Source organism: Solanum tuberosum, unplaced genomic scaffold (assembly GCF_000226075.1).
Source record: "Solanum tuberosum cultivar DM 1-3 516 R44 unplaced genomic scaffold, SolTub_3.0 scf00018, whole genome shotgun sequence".
In the NCBI taxonomy this organism is placed as follows: Eukaryota; Viridiplantae; Streptophyta; class Magnoliopsida; order Solanales; family Solanaceae; genus Solanum; species Solanum tuberosum.
The window spans coordinates 91,955-107,464 of NW_006238944.1; the positions used below are offsets into that span (position 1 = coordinate 91,955).

A 15,510-nucleotide genomic window follows, 5' to 3' on the forward strand; every position below is an offset into this window, starting at 1 on the left:
CATTTTCCATTCACACCTTTTAAAACCCAACACCATGTTCAATGAATTGACATCTCCCTTAGTGTTACATAGTGTTCATGTTAGCTATTTTTAGTTCATTTTTTCTCAAGTTTCTATGCTCTTCTCCTTTATTTTCTTTTTGTTGTCTGTTTTGTTTTTTTCTTTTCTTTTGCTTGGATCTATAATGTAGTTTTTCCTACTGTTTGTTTTCTATGTCTGTTAAATTAGATGTTTATTTACCACTGTAGGCTTTCTTTGATATTTGGCAAGTTGATAATCATTTTTAATTACTTTATCCAATCGTATAATTAATTTTTTCAGTTTAATTTGATCTACTGTTGAAAGATGAAAAAGGAAGGTACATTGGTTGTGGTGGTTGATTATATAATTGGGTGTCGTTACTCAAAACTTGACCCCACTTTTTACAGCATGTAAGAATTTTTTGGGCAAGAATCTGGTATTATAAACTTTTTAGGTAAAACCATGCATTTATGCATAGATGGTTGATAAATTTCATGCAAGAAATCTGTTTTTCATTTAACTTTCAGATTTGCCTTTTTTGGAGCTCGATTTTGGTTCAACCATGGGCGTCTACTTTAGACTATTGTTCCCTTGAACCGAGCGTCTATCAGAAACAGTCTCTCTACAGACAAGGTATGCGTACACTCTACTCTCCTGAACACCGCATTATGGGATCATACTAGGTATGTTGTTGTTGTTGCGTGGGCATGGGTCAAGATGCACAAGGAATTTAGGACGGGATCTCCAAAACTGATGTTTGTACATGAGTTACCGACTTTACCCGTCATTGAATATTTATACATTAGATTTAAGTTGCTCGGACTCTTCACTTTTGGTGTTGCATCTGTGTCAACACGATATGGGTATGGGTGTGGGTGTGGGTGTGAGGTCCGTGTCCAATTTGATCAACCAATTTTGGGTACTTTGACCGAAATCGATGAGGAAAGTATGGAAAGTTTTTAATGATTTCTGTAATCAATACAACAGCTAAGGTGAAATTGAAGAAAATGAAATACTTTTTATATAGAAATTTATATGTCACTACTTTTCCTTTAATTTCCTTCCAAGATTCTCCTCGAGTTCTCCACATAATATCTCATAATTTAGGTTTAATAACTCTATTTTTAGATATTTTAATTATTTTTAGGCGAATCCCCCACCCATATCCATACATGAATTCATATCCCTAAATCTTGAAAATTAGATCATAAAGGATCTGACCTCTAAATCTGCATCCATATCAGACACCGATACCCGAGTCTAAGCAACTTAGCATTAGATATGTTTCCACTTACTAGCATGCTTTGTTGTAAAGGACTCGAGAGTCTGCCAAAGGTCATGTGATTGATCTTTTGATAGGTCATGGCTACCAAACATTGAGTTGTCACTTACCATCTCTTTTAGATGAAACATCACATTAATCAAAACCAAACTCTTCTTAAATATACGAAATATTGCAGAATTTTCTATATACCTTGATGTTAGTTGATATTGGAACGAGTCCCTTTGGGGATATCTGATAAAATTGGAACGATACAAAGAAGATTAGTATGACCCCCCCGCGCAAGAATGACATGCACAAATCGAGAAATGATCCAAATTTTTGGAAGAAAAGAAATGGTAGACATTTTGAAGGCACCAACAATTCTATCGAGAAACTTAGGATGAATTTGTCTTAGCTTATTTTTTTTTTGTGTAAACAGAATATGCGGGGGAAAAGTAGGAGAGTTAGTATATTAAGTTGACAATATATAATTGTATAGGGTTTTGGACATGGGTGTAAGTACCTTTTCGATGCTTGTAAAATTTTCAACTTAGCACCTTTTTATGGGGTGACTAAGTTTTTATTGAATAAAATTGTTACTTGTCTCAAAAAAATATTGGCACAATAAGTATAACACTAATTAAGTCATGAGTGATTTGATGCAGTCCTCAATTTAAACATATTTAATTGTAGATGATGGACGGATGATTCTAATTAAAATAAAAAAAGTAAAAACTCCAACAATTAATAAACCAAAAGAAATAACTTGTCTTTGAAGTTTAATGTTTTATTATCCATAATACCGAGTTAAGATGATTAGAAGAGAGCATATTTGTGGGATATTAAATAATATATACATTTTGTTTTGATACCGTGTACACCATACTTGACATGATTCATTTGATCAACTTTTATAAAAATGTTTATCCTTTATATTTTTTTCTTGATGTAGGTATATATATGTGGCAACTGATGTGTCGAATGCTCTAATTGCCATGTTAGATTAAACAACTCAGTAAATGAGTATTAAAATTTGACCATCACTTGCAATATCTACATGTGTCAATATTTTTGTGAGGATTACTGTCAACATGGTGAAAGTGTTCTTCAGTGACAATATATAAAGGGAAAAAGGATAAATCTACCCTCAAACTATCAAAAATGATATTTAAATATCCTCCGTTATATTTTTAGGACTCTCATGTCCTTGCCGTCCAAAACTTGGAACGTATATACCCTTTCTACTAACGGCAGGACACGTGTCTCAATCTAAAATGCCTATCCGAAATTTATTAAATTTTGACCCATAATTTTGAAGACCCACCCAAAATAATTTTAAAACCCACCCAAATTAGATAATACCCGCCCCAAATTATAACCCAAAACACTTCTCCATCTTCTCTAGATTTCTCCGATTTCTCAAAGAACTTCTGGCCAAGTTCTTCATTTTTCAAGATCCAATTAATTAAAAGCTTCAATTTCCTTCCCCACCAAAACACTAGAACACCTCATTCGCATTCCCAAACTCCATCGGCACCGAGCAACTTTTGCTATAATTTGGGTCGGGTGTTTAAATTATCCGGGTCACGGATATTTTAAATTTTGGGTTAAAAATTAAATAATTTTAGGTGGGTCATTAAGATGATGCCACGTGTCTCGCCGTCTATCATAAGGGTATATACGTTCCAAATTTTGGACGGCAAGGACATGAGAGTCCTAAAAGTATAACAGAGGGTATTTAGTTACCATTTTCGATAGTTTGGAGGTATATTTGTTCTTTTTCCCATATATAAATGATATTTTATTGATGCATGTAAAGAATGTAATCATTTAGTTAACCATACAACATTCAATAAATAGAAGTTTCGTTCTTAAATGCATGTAAGTTCTATATGAAACAGTTAGTATGCAAAGTTCTCTACATGCATTTAACTTGACATCACTCTGTTTTTCTATGATTTTATAGCAACTCATAGATAATCCATAAGTAATTAAATCACATAGTCCAACAATTAGAATTAAAATAGAAAAAAATACTCTAACTTAAAATTGTGGGGGGCCCCACAAAGAGGGTCATCCCTCATCTAGTTAATTAAAAGGCCTAAGTCATCTGCGGCCCCTTAAAGTTGTCTGTATATTTCACATAGACACCTCAACTATGACTATTACCTATTGAACACCTAAATAGTTCAAAAAGTATACCTATTAAACACAAAATGTTGATGTGACAAAAAAAGTGTTTTTCACTTCAGCTGAGTGCGTGAAAAAACCTTAAATATTATTTTATTTTTATTTTTCCAAAAAAAACTTAATACTTTTTGCCACTTGGCATTTAAATAGTTTAATTTTTTCTTTTAAATAATTTAAGTAATACTAATTCTTAAAACAAAAACAAAAAAGAAAAAAAGCCCCCACCCCACCCCTTTTAAGTCGTCTTCTTCATCAAAGAAGACCTGCACACTGTTGTTTTTTTTCTTTCTTTTTCTATTCTATCTCTTTTCAATATTTATTAAAAACAATAAAAAATTGAATCGACTAATTGAATTTGAAGGGAAAAAAGAAGAGAGAACATCAGGCTGAAAAAAATTAGCCGATCGACGTCCATCTCGGTCAACTTCGAACAAATATTACCATTCAAATTAAAATGTAAATTCATTAAAATTATCAAAAATAATATCAGATTGATTCAATAAAAATAATTTAGGTCATCTCGATTTTCTCTTTTGCTTATCGATTTTCAAGACGATTGAAAGACTCTCTTTCTTCATCACTCTTGATCAGTCTCTTTGAATATCTTTTTCTCTCATGTATTAGGAATAAAAAATAATTATAAAAGCAATTAACAAAGATATGAATTTTGTCGTTTGAGAAAAAAAATCTTGTTAGGAAGAAGATGAAGAAGAAAAAGGTTTGGGTAGGGTTGGGCTTCTCATTTATTTATTTTAAAAATTAGATGGAAAAATTCATTTGAAATAATTTTCATTCTTTTTAACATAAATTTCTTTTTTTCTATAATTGTTGGACCCTACGCCACATGTTATCTTTTAATTAGTCATTTTGCCACATCACAGCAAGTGCATTACACACACTTTATTTTTTTTACTTATTATCGGAAAATGTCTAATAGGAACAAGTTTTGAATAGATAAAAGTGTTCAATAGGTACTAGTCTTAGTTGAGGTGTCTAAGTGAATTATGCGGACAACTTTAAGGGGTCGCAGATGACTTAAGCCTAATTAAAAATAGTTCTTACTATTATCAATATTTTCTTGAAGGCTTAAGTCATTGACGACCCCTTAAGATTGTCCGCATAATTCACTTAGACACTTTAACTAAGACTAGTACCTATTGAACACTTTTACCTATTCAAAATCTATTAGACATAGATATAAGGAGTGTGTGATACACTTGCGCTGACATGACAAAATGACCAATTAAAAAATAACATGCGGCAATGGGCCTCCAAATTTATGGAAAAAATATTTTTTTGTTTAAAATTTGTCAAACACATTTTATATCTAAATTTTTTATTAAAAAAAATGAAAAAGAAAAAATGAAAATGTCGACATATTCTACCCAGCCCCACCCCTACCCAATCCCCTTTCATCTTCGTCTTCATCTTCATCTTCTTCCCAAAACACATTCTTTCCCAAATCATGAAAACCAATTTCTTTTCAAATAACTTGAAGATTAACTTTATGTGAAAAATATATTTTCATATTAGATACGTCATGTAGAAAGATTGATATAAGAGTAAAGGAGAAAGAAAATTTTATCGGTGGTTATTCCCTTCAACATCGTTGATAAAAAGAAATTGATTGCTCATAAACTAATTTTATCAACTTTTTGGATATCAATTTTGATAAATTTAATGGATTTATATTTTAATTTGAGTAGTCATTTGTTCGAAAATGGTGACAAACAAATATCGGCTAGCTATTTTTATGTGTAAAATTATTTATTTTCTTTCTTCATAGTTGTTTCATTATTTTTATGAGATTTGAAATAAATCATACAAAAGAAAGTCTTTCTTTCAAATTTGAACCATATGATTTATAGTTGATAGTCTTTCTTTCAAATCTGAATCGTGTGATTTCTTCATAGTTGATTTTCATTTATTTTCAAATTTGGAAGAAATAATATTTTTTTAAAAACAATGCTTGAGTTAAAATAGAGAAAGTTTTGCAAACTAAATAATTAAGAAGACGACTGGTGGGAGGTGGGGTGCTTTTCTTTTTTGAAAAAATTGTCATTGAAAGCAGAAAAAATTCTTTTAAGTTAATTATAGTGTCAAGTGTCAATAAAAGAAGAAAAAATGTATTACATCTGTCCACTTTTAATTGTTATAGTTCCCCTTTTTAGAGTCAAACTATACAAACTTTGACTAACATTTTACGATATATTTTTTCATCATATTCATATGCAAGAAGTTGCAATTTATAGTACTTTTCATATACTTTTTGAATATCTAAATTTTTTATTTAAAATATTGAATCAATGTAATCTAATTTAACTTTGAAAATTAGTCAATTTGGCTTTCGAAAAGCGCAACATGACAGATAAAAATGAACGGAGGGATTTTTTTTTATTTTTAGAAACACTATTTTGAATTTTTTTCATGCGTTCTAGGGAAGTGCAAAACATGATTTTTGCTATATCAGCATTTTGTGTTTAATAGGTACATGTTTTGAACAATTTAGATGTTCAATAAGTACAAGTTCTCATTAAGGTATCTAAGTGAATTATGCGGATAATTTTAAGAGGTTGTTGATGTCTTGATGACTTTAAGTCTTTCTTGAAGGGATGCAAAAAGTTAAAAATGACAAGTGAATGGTGGATTAGTCTTTCTTTTTCTTAAATTATACTAGTACTAGTTAGAAAATAGGAAAATGATCAAATATGTCATCAAACTTTGATAAAAGGCTTATTTATGCATCTATTAAAAGTTTAGCTCATCTATGTTATTTCTGTTTGAGAAAAGACTCATCTATGTCATTTTTAAAAAAACTTATTTGGACTCAAGGTCCTTTATTAATTCAAGCCATTGGGCTCAAATGGTTCAAACTAAAACACAATACAAGTGGTTGGCCCAAAAGTGACCAACCAAGAAATAAACAAAAACAACAAAGACCCTAGGAATTATGATTTCCAAATTGAATCTTCAGTCCCTCTCCTTACTGAAAATGTTCCGCCTTGTGCCCACCAACATTTAACTTTGCTTCCTTCTCCTATGGGCAATTAATTCTCCATCGTTGGTCTTCTACATTGTTGTCAATATCAGCTGACAAAGGTTTGTCCTTTACCATTTTTGATTGTTACCTTCTTTCATTTCTCTGTTGATTTGTTTCCTCATGTAGGTGTACTGCCCGTTTTGGATTTGGCTTTTGAGGGGCTCGGTCGAACTTAGGAACCCTGTATTTCAGCTTTGAAGATCTATGTAAGTATGTGCTATCTCACCTATCATTTTTGTCCGTTGAAATTTTAATTTCCCCCCACCGTTCTGTAGTTGATGCAGAAGAAGGGAAATCTAAAATGTAACTATATCTGTGGAACTCTGTTCTGTACCTAAGCATGTTAATCGTTATTTTTGTTGTTGATTTTCCTTGTCCTGATTCTTAGCGAAGGAATCTGTTGCTTGTCTATACTCACTATGCTCCTTCCCCAACTTGGCAACTGATTGTATTCTTGAAATTGTTGTTTTTCTGTTGTCCCAATAGCTATGTTAGCAATGTAGTCTGCTAGTTGGTTTGCTTCTCTGAATGTATGCCTAATTTGGACATTAATATGCTTCATTATCTCCTGACTATCTTCAACTCTCTCAGCTATTTCCCAAGGAATTCTCCAATTTCTGATTAACATGTTCTTTAAACTAAGTGAATCTGTTTCAAGAATGACTTTCTGAAATCCATTCCCTAAACAGAATTGCAAGGCCTTCCATATAGCTAGTGCTTCCGCTTTCATATTGGTAGCCACCCCTATGTCTTCTCCTTCAGCATACACTAGATCTCCATTGTTGTTTCTCATACAAAATTCGTATGCACTCTGTCCTGGGTTACCTTTACTAGCATCATCTGTGTTGCATTTAATCCATCCTTCCTCCGGTAGTTTCCAGTTGACTATATGATAGTGAAGAGTAGGTTTGTATCTCTGCAGCATGTCCACAATTTCCATCCATTGATATGGAACCTTTTTGAGCCAAGGGAACTTCACTCTAATCAACTGATGTATTGTCTCCTGACACTGATGATTCATCCAGTTAAAAGAGTGATCTTTTCCATGTCTTCTAGTATTCCTCCTTTTCCAAAGTGCCCACATTATGATAGCTGGAATTGATTTCAATATTTGTGTTAACTTGTGTGAGGCCTTGTGTTCCCACCATGCTGTAATGATTTGTTGTAGATGCATTCCTTCAATGTTTAACCCTGCACATGAAGCAAACTGCTTCCATAGTCTTTGAGCTATGGGAGCTGTTAGTAAAAGATGTGTCATTGTTTCCATTTCTCCGTGTTCGCAATTAACTTCACTTGTCAAGCTAGCAAGTGTTTCATTGCTTATGCTCTTTAGTTGTACATTCAAATGATTCGCCGAGCTTGGATTGATATTAGCTATTATATTCTTGAAATCAAGTGACATAACTACTGTCCTTATGTCTTTTAACACAGGATCAATAACAGCCAATTTCTGCTTCCGGGTACCTTTCATCTTTCCCGACTGGAAAATAAGTAAAGAGTTAATTTATTTTTTTTAAAAAAACTGAATGATGAAGAAGTTTAAGGATTCCAAAGAAACATAGGACAAATCAATGGCAAAGAAACTTGTTCTGCAAGGACATATACAAGTTTGGAATTTTCTGCATCAGCCTCAGCTAATGACAGATGCAGCTCAGCTTTGTATTTTCTCTCTTTATCTACATTTCTACGGTAAATGTCGAGGCATTCCTGAACATTTAACCGGAATGGGTAATAGGGCATTGGGTTAATTGGGTTAACCGGGTTATCTTAGAAGGGTCGGGTCATTGGGTTAAAAATAGGGAATAGGGTTTTTTTTTAAAATTCGGGTAATTGGGTCAATTTTGGGGATTCCGTCTAATGAGGGGTAATTTTGGTGAAATTAGCAGAAGGGGTAAATTTAACTTCGTTTTAACGGCGAGAGTAAAGTCAAACAATAAACCAAAGTTGAGGGGTATTTTTAACCCGTATCCAATAAAATAGTGACACGTCATTAATGAATTTGGGTTGTTAAAGATGAGAGCAAAATAGAGCCAAAAAATTGACGTCAAGGACATTTTAGACCCGAAAGGTAGAAGAAGGATAATTTTGTACCAATTCTCATTTTAGGACCTTTTCCAGATAAATAAATAATGACATAAGTTCTTTTCTCAAACCAAAATAACATAAATACATCTCAAATTTCATGCCTTTGGAAATAGGTCATTCAGCTTCTTGTTTCAGGCGACGATGACTAGCAGCAACTGCAGATTTCTGTTAAAAAATGGCTTGATTCCGAATTTGGCAGAAAACCCATCGGTAACAACCTTACTTGAAGCCCACCAAGGTATTTTACCTTCTTTTGAATTCTTTTGTTGTTGTAACAAATAGGCTTTTTGAATAAATAAATGGTAGAAGCTTAAAGGTATAATTTTTTTCCATTTCAGGTGCATATACAACAACTAGAACTCACAGTGATGGTTCACTGTTGTTGTTTTGGGAAAGGCATATGAGCAGACTCTCTAATTCTCTAAGAATTCTCTTGAACTCTAACCCAGAACTTTTATTCAATTCAGAAGCATGTAGAGTCCCTTTTTTCTTTGTATCAACAAAACCAACCATGTGGGATTCATTGGTTCAATCTCTTGTGGATGATTCAATGAGAAAAGCTCTTCCCCTTGTATTGGACAAAAGAAGAAATGGGGAGGAATTGGCCATTACATGTCTTGTCAGTGGAAATGTTGATAGTTTGGAGGAACTTGAGGAAAATTTTTCTACAGCTTTTGATGTTTATGTCCATGTTGGTTCCTATGTTCCTCCACTCTTTGGTATCCACCAAAATGGAGCACGTTTGGCAGTTGTAGGTTGTGGTAGGCGCGTAGCAAATGCCAAATACTCAGATTGGGTTAGGTAATTATGCATGAACAACTGGTTGCTTTCCTTTTAACCGTGATATACTCATGGAGTTTCCCATTGATACTAATGGATGGTGATTTCGCTTTAGTATCTGATTTGAAGATATAGGGAAGAGATGAACTTTGTTGACACAATCTTTTTTGGTAATGGAAATTTGTTGTTTTTGTTATAGGTAGGCAAAGGAAACAATTGGAGAAGCTGAGGCCACCTTATGTCAATGAGCTCCTGTTGTCAAACAATGGCGATCAGATCTTAGAGGGTTGTTTGACAAATCTTTTTGTTGTTTGCCACAAGGTGAATGTCATTACAAAACTGTTATTAGGTCGACCTAGTCCTATTTTTGTTAAAGTTTTGTGTAGAACTAAGAGGAGTTGGAGTTTTTCTTATTCTATATAATCTTTTATCATGGCTAAATTTCAGATGACCAAACCATTTTTGTTTAATTGATTTTGTTAATAACAACTGGTACTGAGATCTTATTTGATCTTGTTAAAGGTGTACCAATTTATTAGTTCATTGATGGTTTTTCTGGGAAGTTCAGTTTCAGCTAATTGAGCTTAAGAATGTAAAGCTGTAGTTGTTTTAATTAGAGATTTCATTTGTTGAAGGGAACAATTGTTTTTTTTAAGACAGCCATTGTTTCTGTTGGTGGGGAATTGTAAAATCTGAATTTTACACTAGATTTAGAGTACTCACTGTTGTAATTATGCAACCTGCCTTTGTGGCATCTTTGAGCCATACATTAATAATTCATCAGGGAATTTAGTGATTAGATTGAAACCTTTCTATGAGAAGAAAAGATCTATAGTGATGGGCTTTTCTTCTAGTTGTACAAGATGAACATAGCTTGACAAATTTTAATTGTCAATTACGGGAAGGTTATTGACTGTATATTGAAATTTAGTTTAGACAAGCTCCATCTTATTGCTAGTCTCCTAACAATAATAAAAGTTCTTTTTGATAAAGTAACAATTAATAAAGCTTACATTTTACTGATAAAAAAGTGGTAAGCTTTACTTCTGAGCACACTGGAATGACTTGGACTATGCCAAACTACTCCTGAATTTTAAGGTTATTGGGGATATAGAAAAAAAATCACGGGGGTTATAAAAGTTTGAGTAAAGGTTGAAGAAAATATGGAACACAATCCCTGCATGCATTTAGTGGTCTATCTGGAAAGAAAGAAATCTGAGGTGCTTTTGAAGATGTACCAACTCCTTGCTGAAGGTCAAGACTAGTTATATACTTCTCCTATCTATTTGGTGTAGGGAGTAATATGTACACGAGGCTGAATCACCACTGATTGATTTTGTAGGTTCTTTCCTCACTTAGAAGGAAGGAGCTATACTTTTGCCTTTTGGTTGTACATGATACAACACCATCATAGTGCTGATGTCTAAAAATAATAGAAGAAGCTCTTTTGCAGTTCAAGGGAAAAAAGTGTTAAGCTTTACTTTAAAATAGACACAACATCTACACTAAAGCCATATCAACTTCTATCTAGCAGGAGTTACAGCAATTACTAACCAAGCTATCCAAGTAGTGCAATTAGTATTATTTTTGCGGAGGATAAGGTAAATGTGACGACATTCTGTCTACTCCTTCACAAAGTGAATGCAGGACACTCTTAACAACATGTGAAAAGCTTATGTAAAAAAAAACATATTGACAAAGAGCATTTATGTGTTATTTAGAAAAATACTATGGGGGTGGGATGGAGTGGGAGTTTGGGGATGGCGTAGGGTAGGATGGTCAAGGGGGGTGGGTAGGAGACAAACTCCACTAATGGAACTTGTTTTCCCTACTTGCATTAGGGAAATTATTTTCCTCATTTTTAAGGAACTTGTTTTTCCTAGAGAAAAATTTCGATCAATCAAATATGAGCAAATTGGAAATTATCTCTCCATACCAAACACACCTAAAGTTTTATCATTTTGCTTTAACTGTATGTGAATAGTGTAACTTATACAAAGTCTATCATGTTTTATCTTACAGAAATTACTAAATTTTTTGTTGCAGGATGTTACTGGTGATTATCACAAGTCTAGCCAAAGAGACAATGAATCTACAGTTTCAATTGAATTGCAGACTGCCCCTATAAGAGATGGTGTCCTTCCAGGCGTTGTACGCCAAGTAATTCTTGAGTGCGTTCCTTCTCTAGCTTTCGGAACTTGACATATTTAAAGTTAGAACTTAAGGTTACTGTTTGGAACTTTGTCTCGCATTTTGCAGCAACTTATTCATCTGTAGAATGTAATAAATGCTGGTCAACTTGGAAGGGGTTACTGTTGTGTTGACTTGGTTATGCCTAATGTTTGGTATGGTTGGCACAGATTCATTCTAGAACATTCTTTGTTGCCCTAATCCTATGTATTCTGCACATATTACATACTGTACCATAAAGAATTTCCTTTACTGGTAGAGAGTCTTATTGAAGCAGATCTTGTACAAAAATATCTTTATATAATAATTGGAGGTAAGTTAATTAATAATAACTCATTAATTAGTAATTTCCTTTAGCAGTTCATCTTTGGCGTTGAGAACTTTTATCTGCACGTCATCATATTATGTTCCCAAAGGAGTGCTATATAGAATGGTCTGGACTCTGGCATTTGTCCTTGTGCCTGATGCCCATATTTGAACCGCAAGGAAAATATGAAGCTATTGAGGCTCTGTGGTTTATTGAAGAAATGAGAAATATGGAACTTTAGAATTGAAAGGATTAAATCATGTTGTTTCTAACAGGTTTCAGTAATCTGTCAAGAAAAAAACATTAGTGACCTATCTGCTAGAAGCTGCTTGCTTTTTAAAAAAAAGGTTATTCCAGATCTCATTAAAATTGTACTTTGTTAAATAATGACCATGATGATCATGTGTTTGTCCAGCATATGCTCAAGAAACAAAATCCCAGTCAGAGAAATTGCACCTTCATGGTCAGAGCGTGAAATGTGGTCAGAAGCATTCATTACAAGTATGTGGCTCAGTCGTAAGCTCAAATAATTATCATTTCTTCAGCATTATATACTCAAAGCTTGCTTTATTCTCCGCCGGGTGCTCCAAAGCTATTTCCCTTTACCTGGTCAAGTGGAGATTGAATTTCCAGTATACATATTTGAGTTGTGGTCCTGATGCTTAAATCTATTGCCTATCAGTTTTCCAGTTCAACTTCATGCTTGCTATGTGTAATATAAGGTTGTACTCAGTTCAAAAGTGAAAAGTGTGCTCAACGTTCCATTATGTATATATTGCTGACAGTTTAGAAGTGAAGGGTAGTAGAAGCCTGTTTATGTGCCATCATGAATTTGTGTTCCTATATACAGTAGGAGGATTTATTTTTACTGTTAGCATACTTCTTTGAACTATTATTGCAGGTAGCTTGAGGCTATTGCAGCATGTGGAAGTTATTCAAGCTCCTAGTTCATGGGAATCACTTGATACACAAACTTGGACTGAAGTAACTTGGGAGGAGAAGCAATTTGAGGTATGACAAATCCATGCACTAACAACTTGATAAATAAAAGAAGTTTTGAAGCTGCTCATTGAATAATCCCCTTACTGATGTTTGTGTAAATTTCAGAATGCTCCTGGACGGATCACTGCAGTCATCCAGGTAATAAAAGAGATTTCCTTGTTAATCTTTATCATTTAATAGAGATTACTTGTTTGATTCTGTACCATTTTTAACGTACATTTGTCCACCCTTACATTATTAATCATTACTTAAGTTATGAGATTGAGTATTCATCCCGCTTCCCCCAACCAGATACAGAAATCAAGTGCATAATCGTGTACACTGAAATAGTCTGAAAAGGGTAAACACGTATGTGATCAGAAACAGTATATATTTATCTTCATAAAGAAACAGTTATATTTATATGGAGTCTCCATTTTGAGAAATCCTGTTATGGTGTGCTTGTAGAAGCATTAATAAAGTAGTTTGATTGTAAAAGAAGACGCTATTACCTGAATCAGATATTCACCCGGGCAGAGTATCTCCTATCTCTTTGACTCTCATTTCCCACTGCGTTGAGGTATTGCTGTCTGGATACAAGCAGAAATTACCTATGAAAATTGACATGACAAAACCCCTCAAGAGTATGACGCCGTTGGCCTTCCTTTTAGTTGATCTGCTGTGTACTCTTTCCTTTTATAGACTTTAATCATTGGTCTACATGCACTATGTTTGTCACTTAATCTCAAGTAGTGGAACAATTACAAAATTGTGAAGCCTCTAGTATTGCACAAGTAGCGAACAAAGACTCATTGTTGTTTTATCTGCAGAAGGAGGTCATGGAAATGGCAAGCATGGAAGGGTATCCAGTTTCTCTATTTGATGACCGGTAGATCTTTCCCTCTTATTATTGTGGTACACGATTGATTGAAAAGGTCGTATCTTAAAAACACCAGCAATGTCTTCCCTTCGCACACCCCTGTTACATTTATTCTGGTGTACAATTAACTTTGTGTTGAAGCATTCAATTATAAGGAGAACTGTAATTAACTCAAATAAAAGTGATAGTTCAATAACAGTTGTTTACTTTGATAAAAACAAGCCTCTCAAGTAAAACTAGTTAATAATCTGGTAATTCATATGTACATTGCAGCTGCAGAGTATTCATAGATTATTACATCACATTTCTAATGATATATCTAGTGACATTGTAAATCCAACATATTCTGAAACCATCTTTTTATTAATCAACTGACTAGTAAAGAGGAATCAAGATCTCTTGGCCACTTAGCAAACAAATAGAAGAAAATTGCCTTTTCAAATTTCTTCATCTTTTTGTAAAGGGCTATCTCTAAAAGGTTACTTCATAACCTATTCATTAGAATCGACCATTATCATCAGAGAATTTTACACAAGCACATAGTGCTATTCTTACTTTTTTTTCAAATTAAAAAAAATTCTTAAATCATGATACATCGCGTACTGATTTCGAATACATCCTTCAACATTTTGATACCTTATATTTTATAATTGTTTTTTTAATTTTAAATGTAAGATGCATAAAAGTATTGGAAGTATTCCTATTCAAGAAAAAGTTCAAAATTTGGGTCAGTAGAGAGGAACGACATTCATTACACTCTCTTTTTTTATTCTGATAAAAGAACAAATATCTAAATACACAATTTATTTTATCATATTTTCAAAAGATTTTTATCATTTGAAAAATTACAAAAATTCATACTCTATTCTATTCTCGAATACATCACTTTACGTGATGTATCATGACATTGAGTGGTGTATCTAAAATTGAATTGCGATATATTGGTACGTTGAGTGATGTATCTGAAACTGAGACACAATATATCAAAGGGAAAAGGCTCAAAAATGCCCTTAACCTATTAGAAATTGTTCAAAAATGCTCTCCTTCCACCTAGTGGTTTTTGAAATGCCCTTAATGTTTTCTTTAGGTTAAAAAATGTCCTTTAGTTAACAGAAATATGACATGGAATTGTACTAAACAAGTGGCCAATTTTCATTGGTCCACAATTCTTTTATCAAATAAAAAGACCCACTCAACCCAAACCTAACCCGTTTTCTGGCAAAAGAAATATTAAAACCAGAGATTGCAGCTTGCCTTTTTGCTGAAACTCTTCATTAGTTTTCACAAAAATTGCAACTGGTGCTTGAGGAAATGCTTGAAGCTATTGTTCCCTACCAATTCCTTGAGGGATAGCACTCAAGACATTGTTTAATTGATTTTCTTTACCGAAGATAGCAACCAATACACCTTTATGATTTATGCCCATCAAAAATCTATTCAAGAGAAACAAATATTCATACAAAAAAAAAAACTGATAATGTAGCTATACCACATGCAATTAACAGGTCCATTAATGTAGCTCGACATTATCATCCCTCAACTCCCGACCAATTAGTGTCCCTAGTGCCACCCGTGTTGTCTTTTGCTTCATCCTCCCAATCCTCGCCTCGCTCATTCTTTCATTCCATATTCCGATATTATACAAATCTTAATTCTCCAATTTCGGAAATAAAAAAAACACACAACCACTCATGGAATAAAACATACAAATGCAGGATTACATTAATCAGGTTTGGGTGGGTCTTTTTATTTGATAAAAATAAAAAAATTAT

At 33.4% G+C, this 15,510-nt stretch overlaps 1 protein-coding gene across 8 annotated transcripts; it reads left to right on the plus strand.

Moving 5' to 3' along the window:
* The first annotated feature begins 6,416 nt into the window (after nucleotides 1-6,416).
* On the plus strand, nucleotides 6,417-13,956 carry LOC102592512 (uncharacterized). Of its 8 annotated transcripts, none has more exons than XM_015303540.1 (11): nucleotides 6,417-6,574; nucleotides 6,642-6,725; nucleotides 7,947-7,975; nucleotides 8,714-8,838; nucleotides 8,939-9,401; nucleotides 9,584-9,701; nucleotides 11,427-11,551; nucleotides 12,293-12,378; nucleotides 12,779-12,888; nucleotides 12,985-13,017; nucleotides 13,689-13,956. In XM_015303540.1, exons 4-11 carry the CDS (start codon nucleotides 8,742-8,744, stop codon nucleotides 13,749-13,751), a joined length of 1,095 nt encoding a protein of 364 aa, XP_015159026.1. In that variant the 5' UTR covers nucleotides 6,417-6,574; nucleotides 6,642-6,725; nucleotides 7,947-7,975; nucleotides 8,714-8,741; the 3' UTR covers nucleotides 13,752-13,956. The 8 variants fall into 8 exon arrangements, with proteins under 8 accessions (XP_015159026.1, XP_015159031.1, XP_015159021.1 ...); XM_015303545.1 differs by having other exon boundaries at nucleotides 8,736-8,838; XM_015303535.1 differs by having other exon boundaries at nucleotides 6,642-6,721.
* The last annotated feature ends 1,554 nt before the right edge of the window (nucleotides 13,957-15,510 follow it).

Excerpts from the sequence above, each read along its gene's own strand:
- LOC102592512 (XM_015303528.1), top strand. The coding sequence starts at position 8,160 with ATGCAGCTCAGCTTTGTATTTTCTCTCTTTATCTACATTTCTACG. Across the intron at positions 12,379-12,778 it reads GTCAGAAGCATTCATTACAA|GTAGCTTGAGGCTATTGCAG; the intron begins GTATGTGGCTCA and ends CTATTATTGCAG. Across the intron at positions 12,889-12,984 it reads GGGAGGAGAAGCAATTTGAG|AATGCTCCTGGACGGATCAC; the intron begins GTATGACAAATC and ends TGTAAATTTCAG.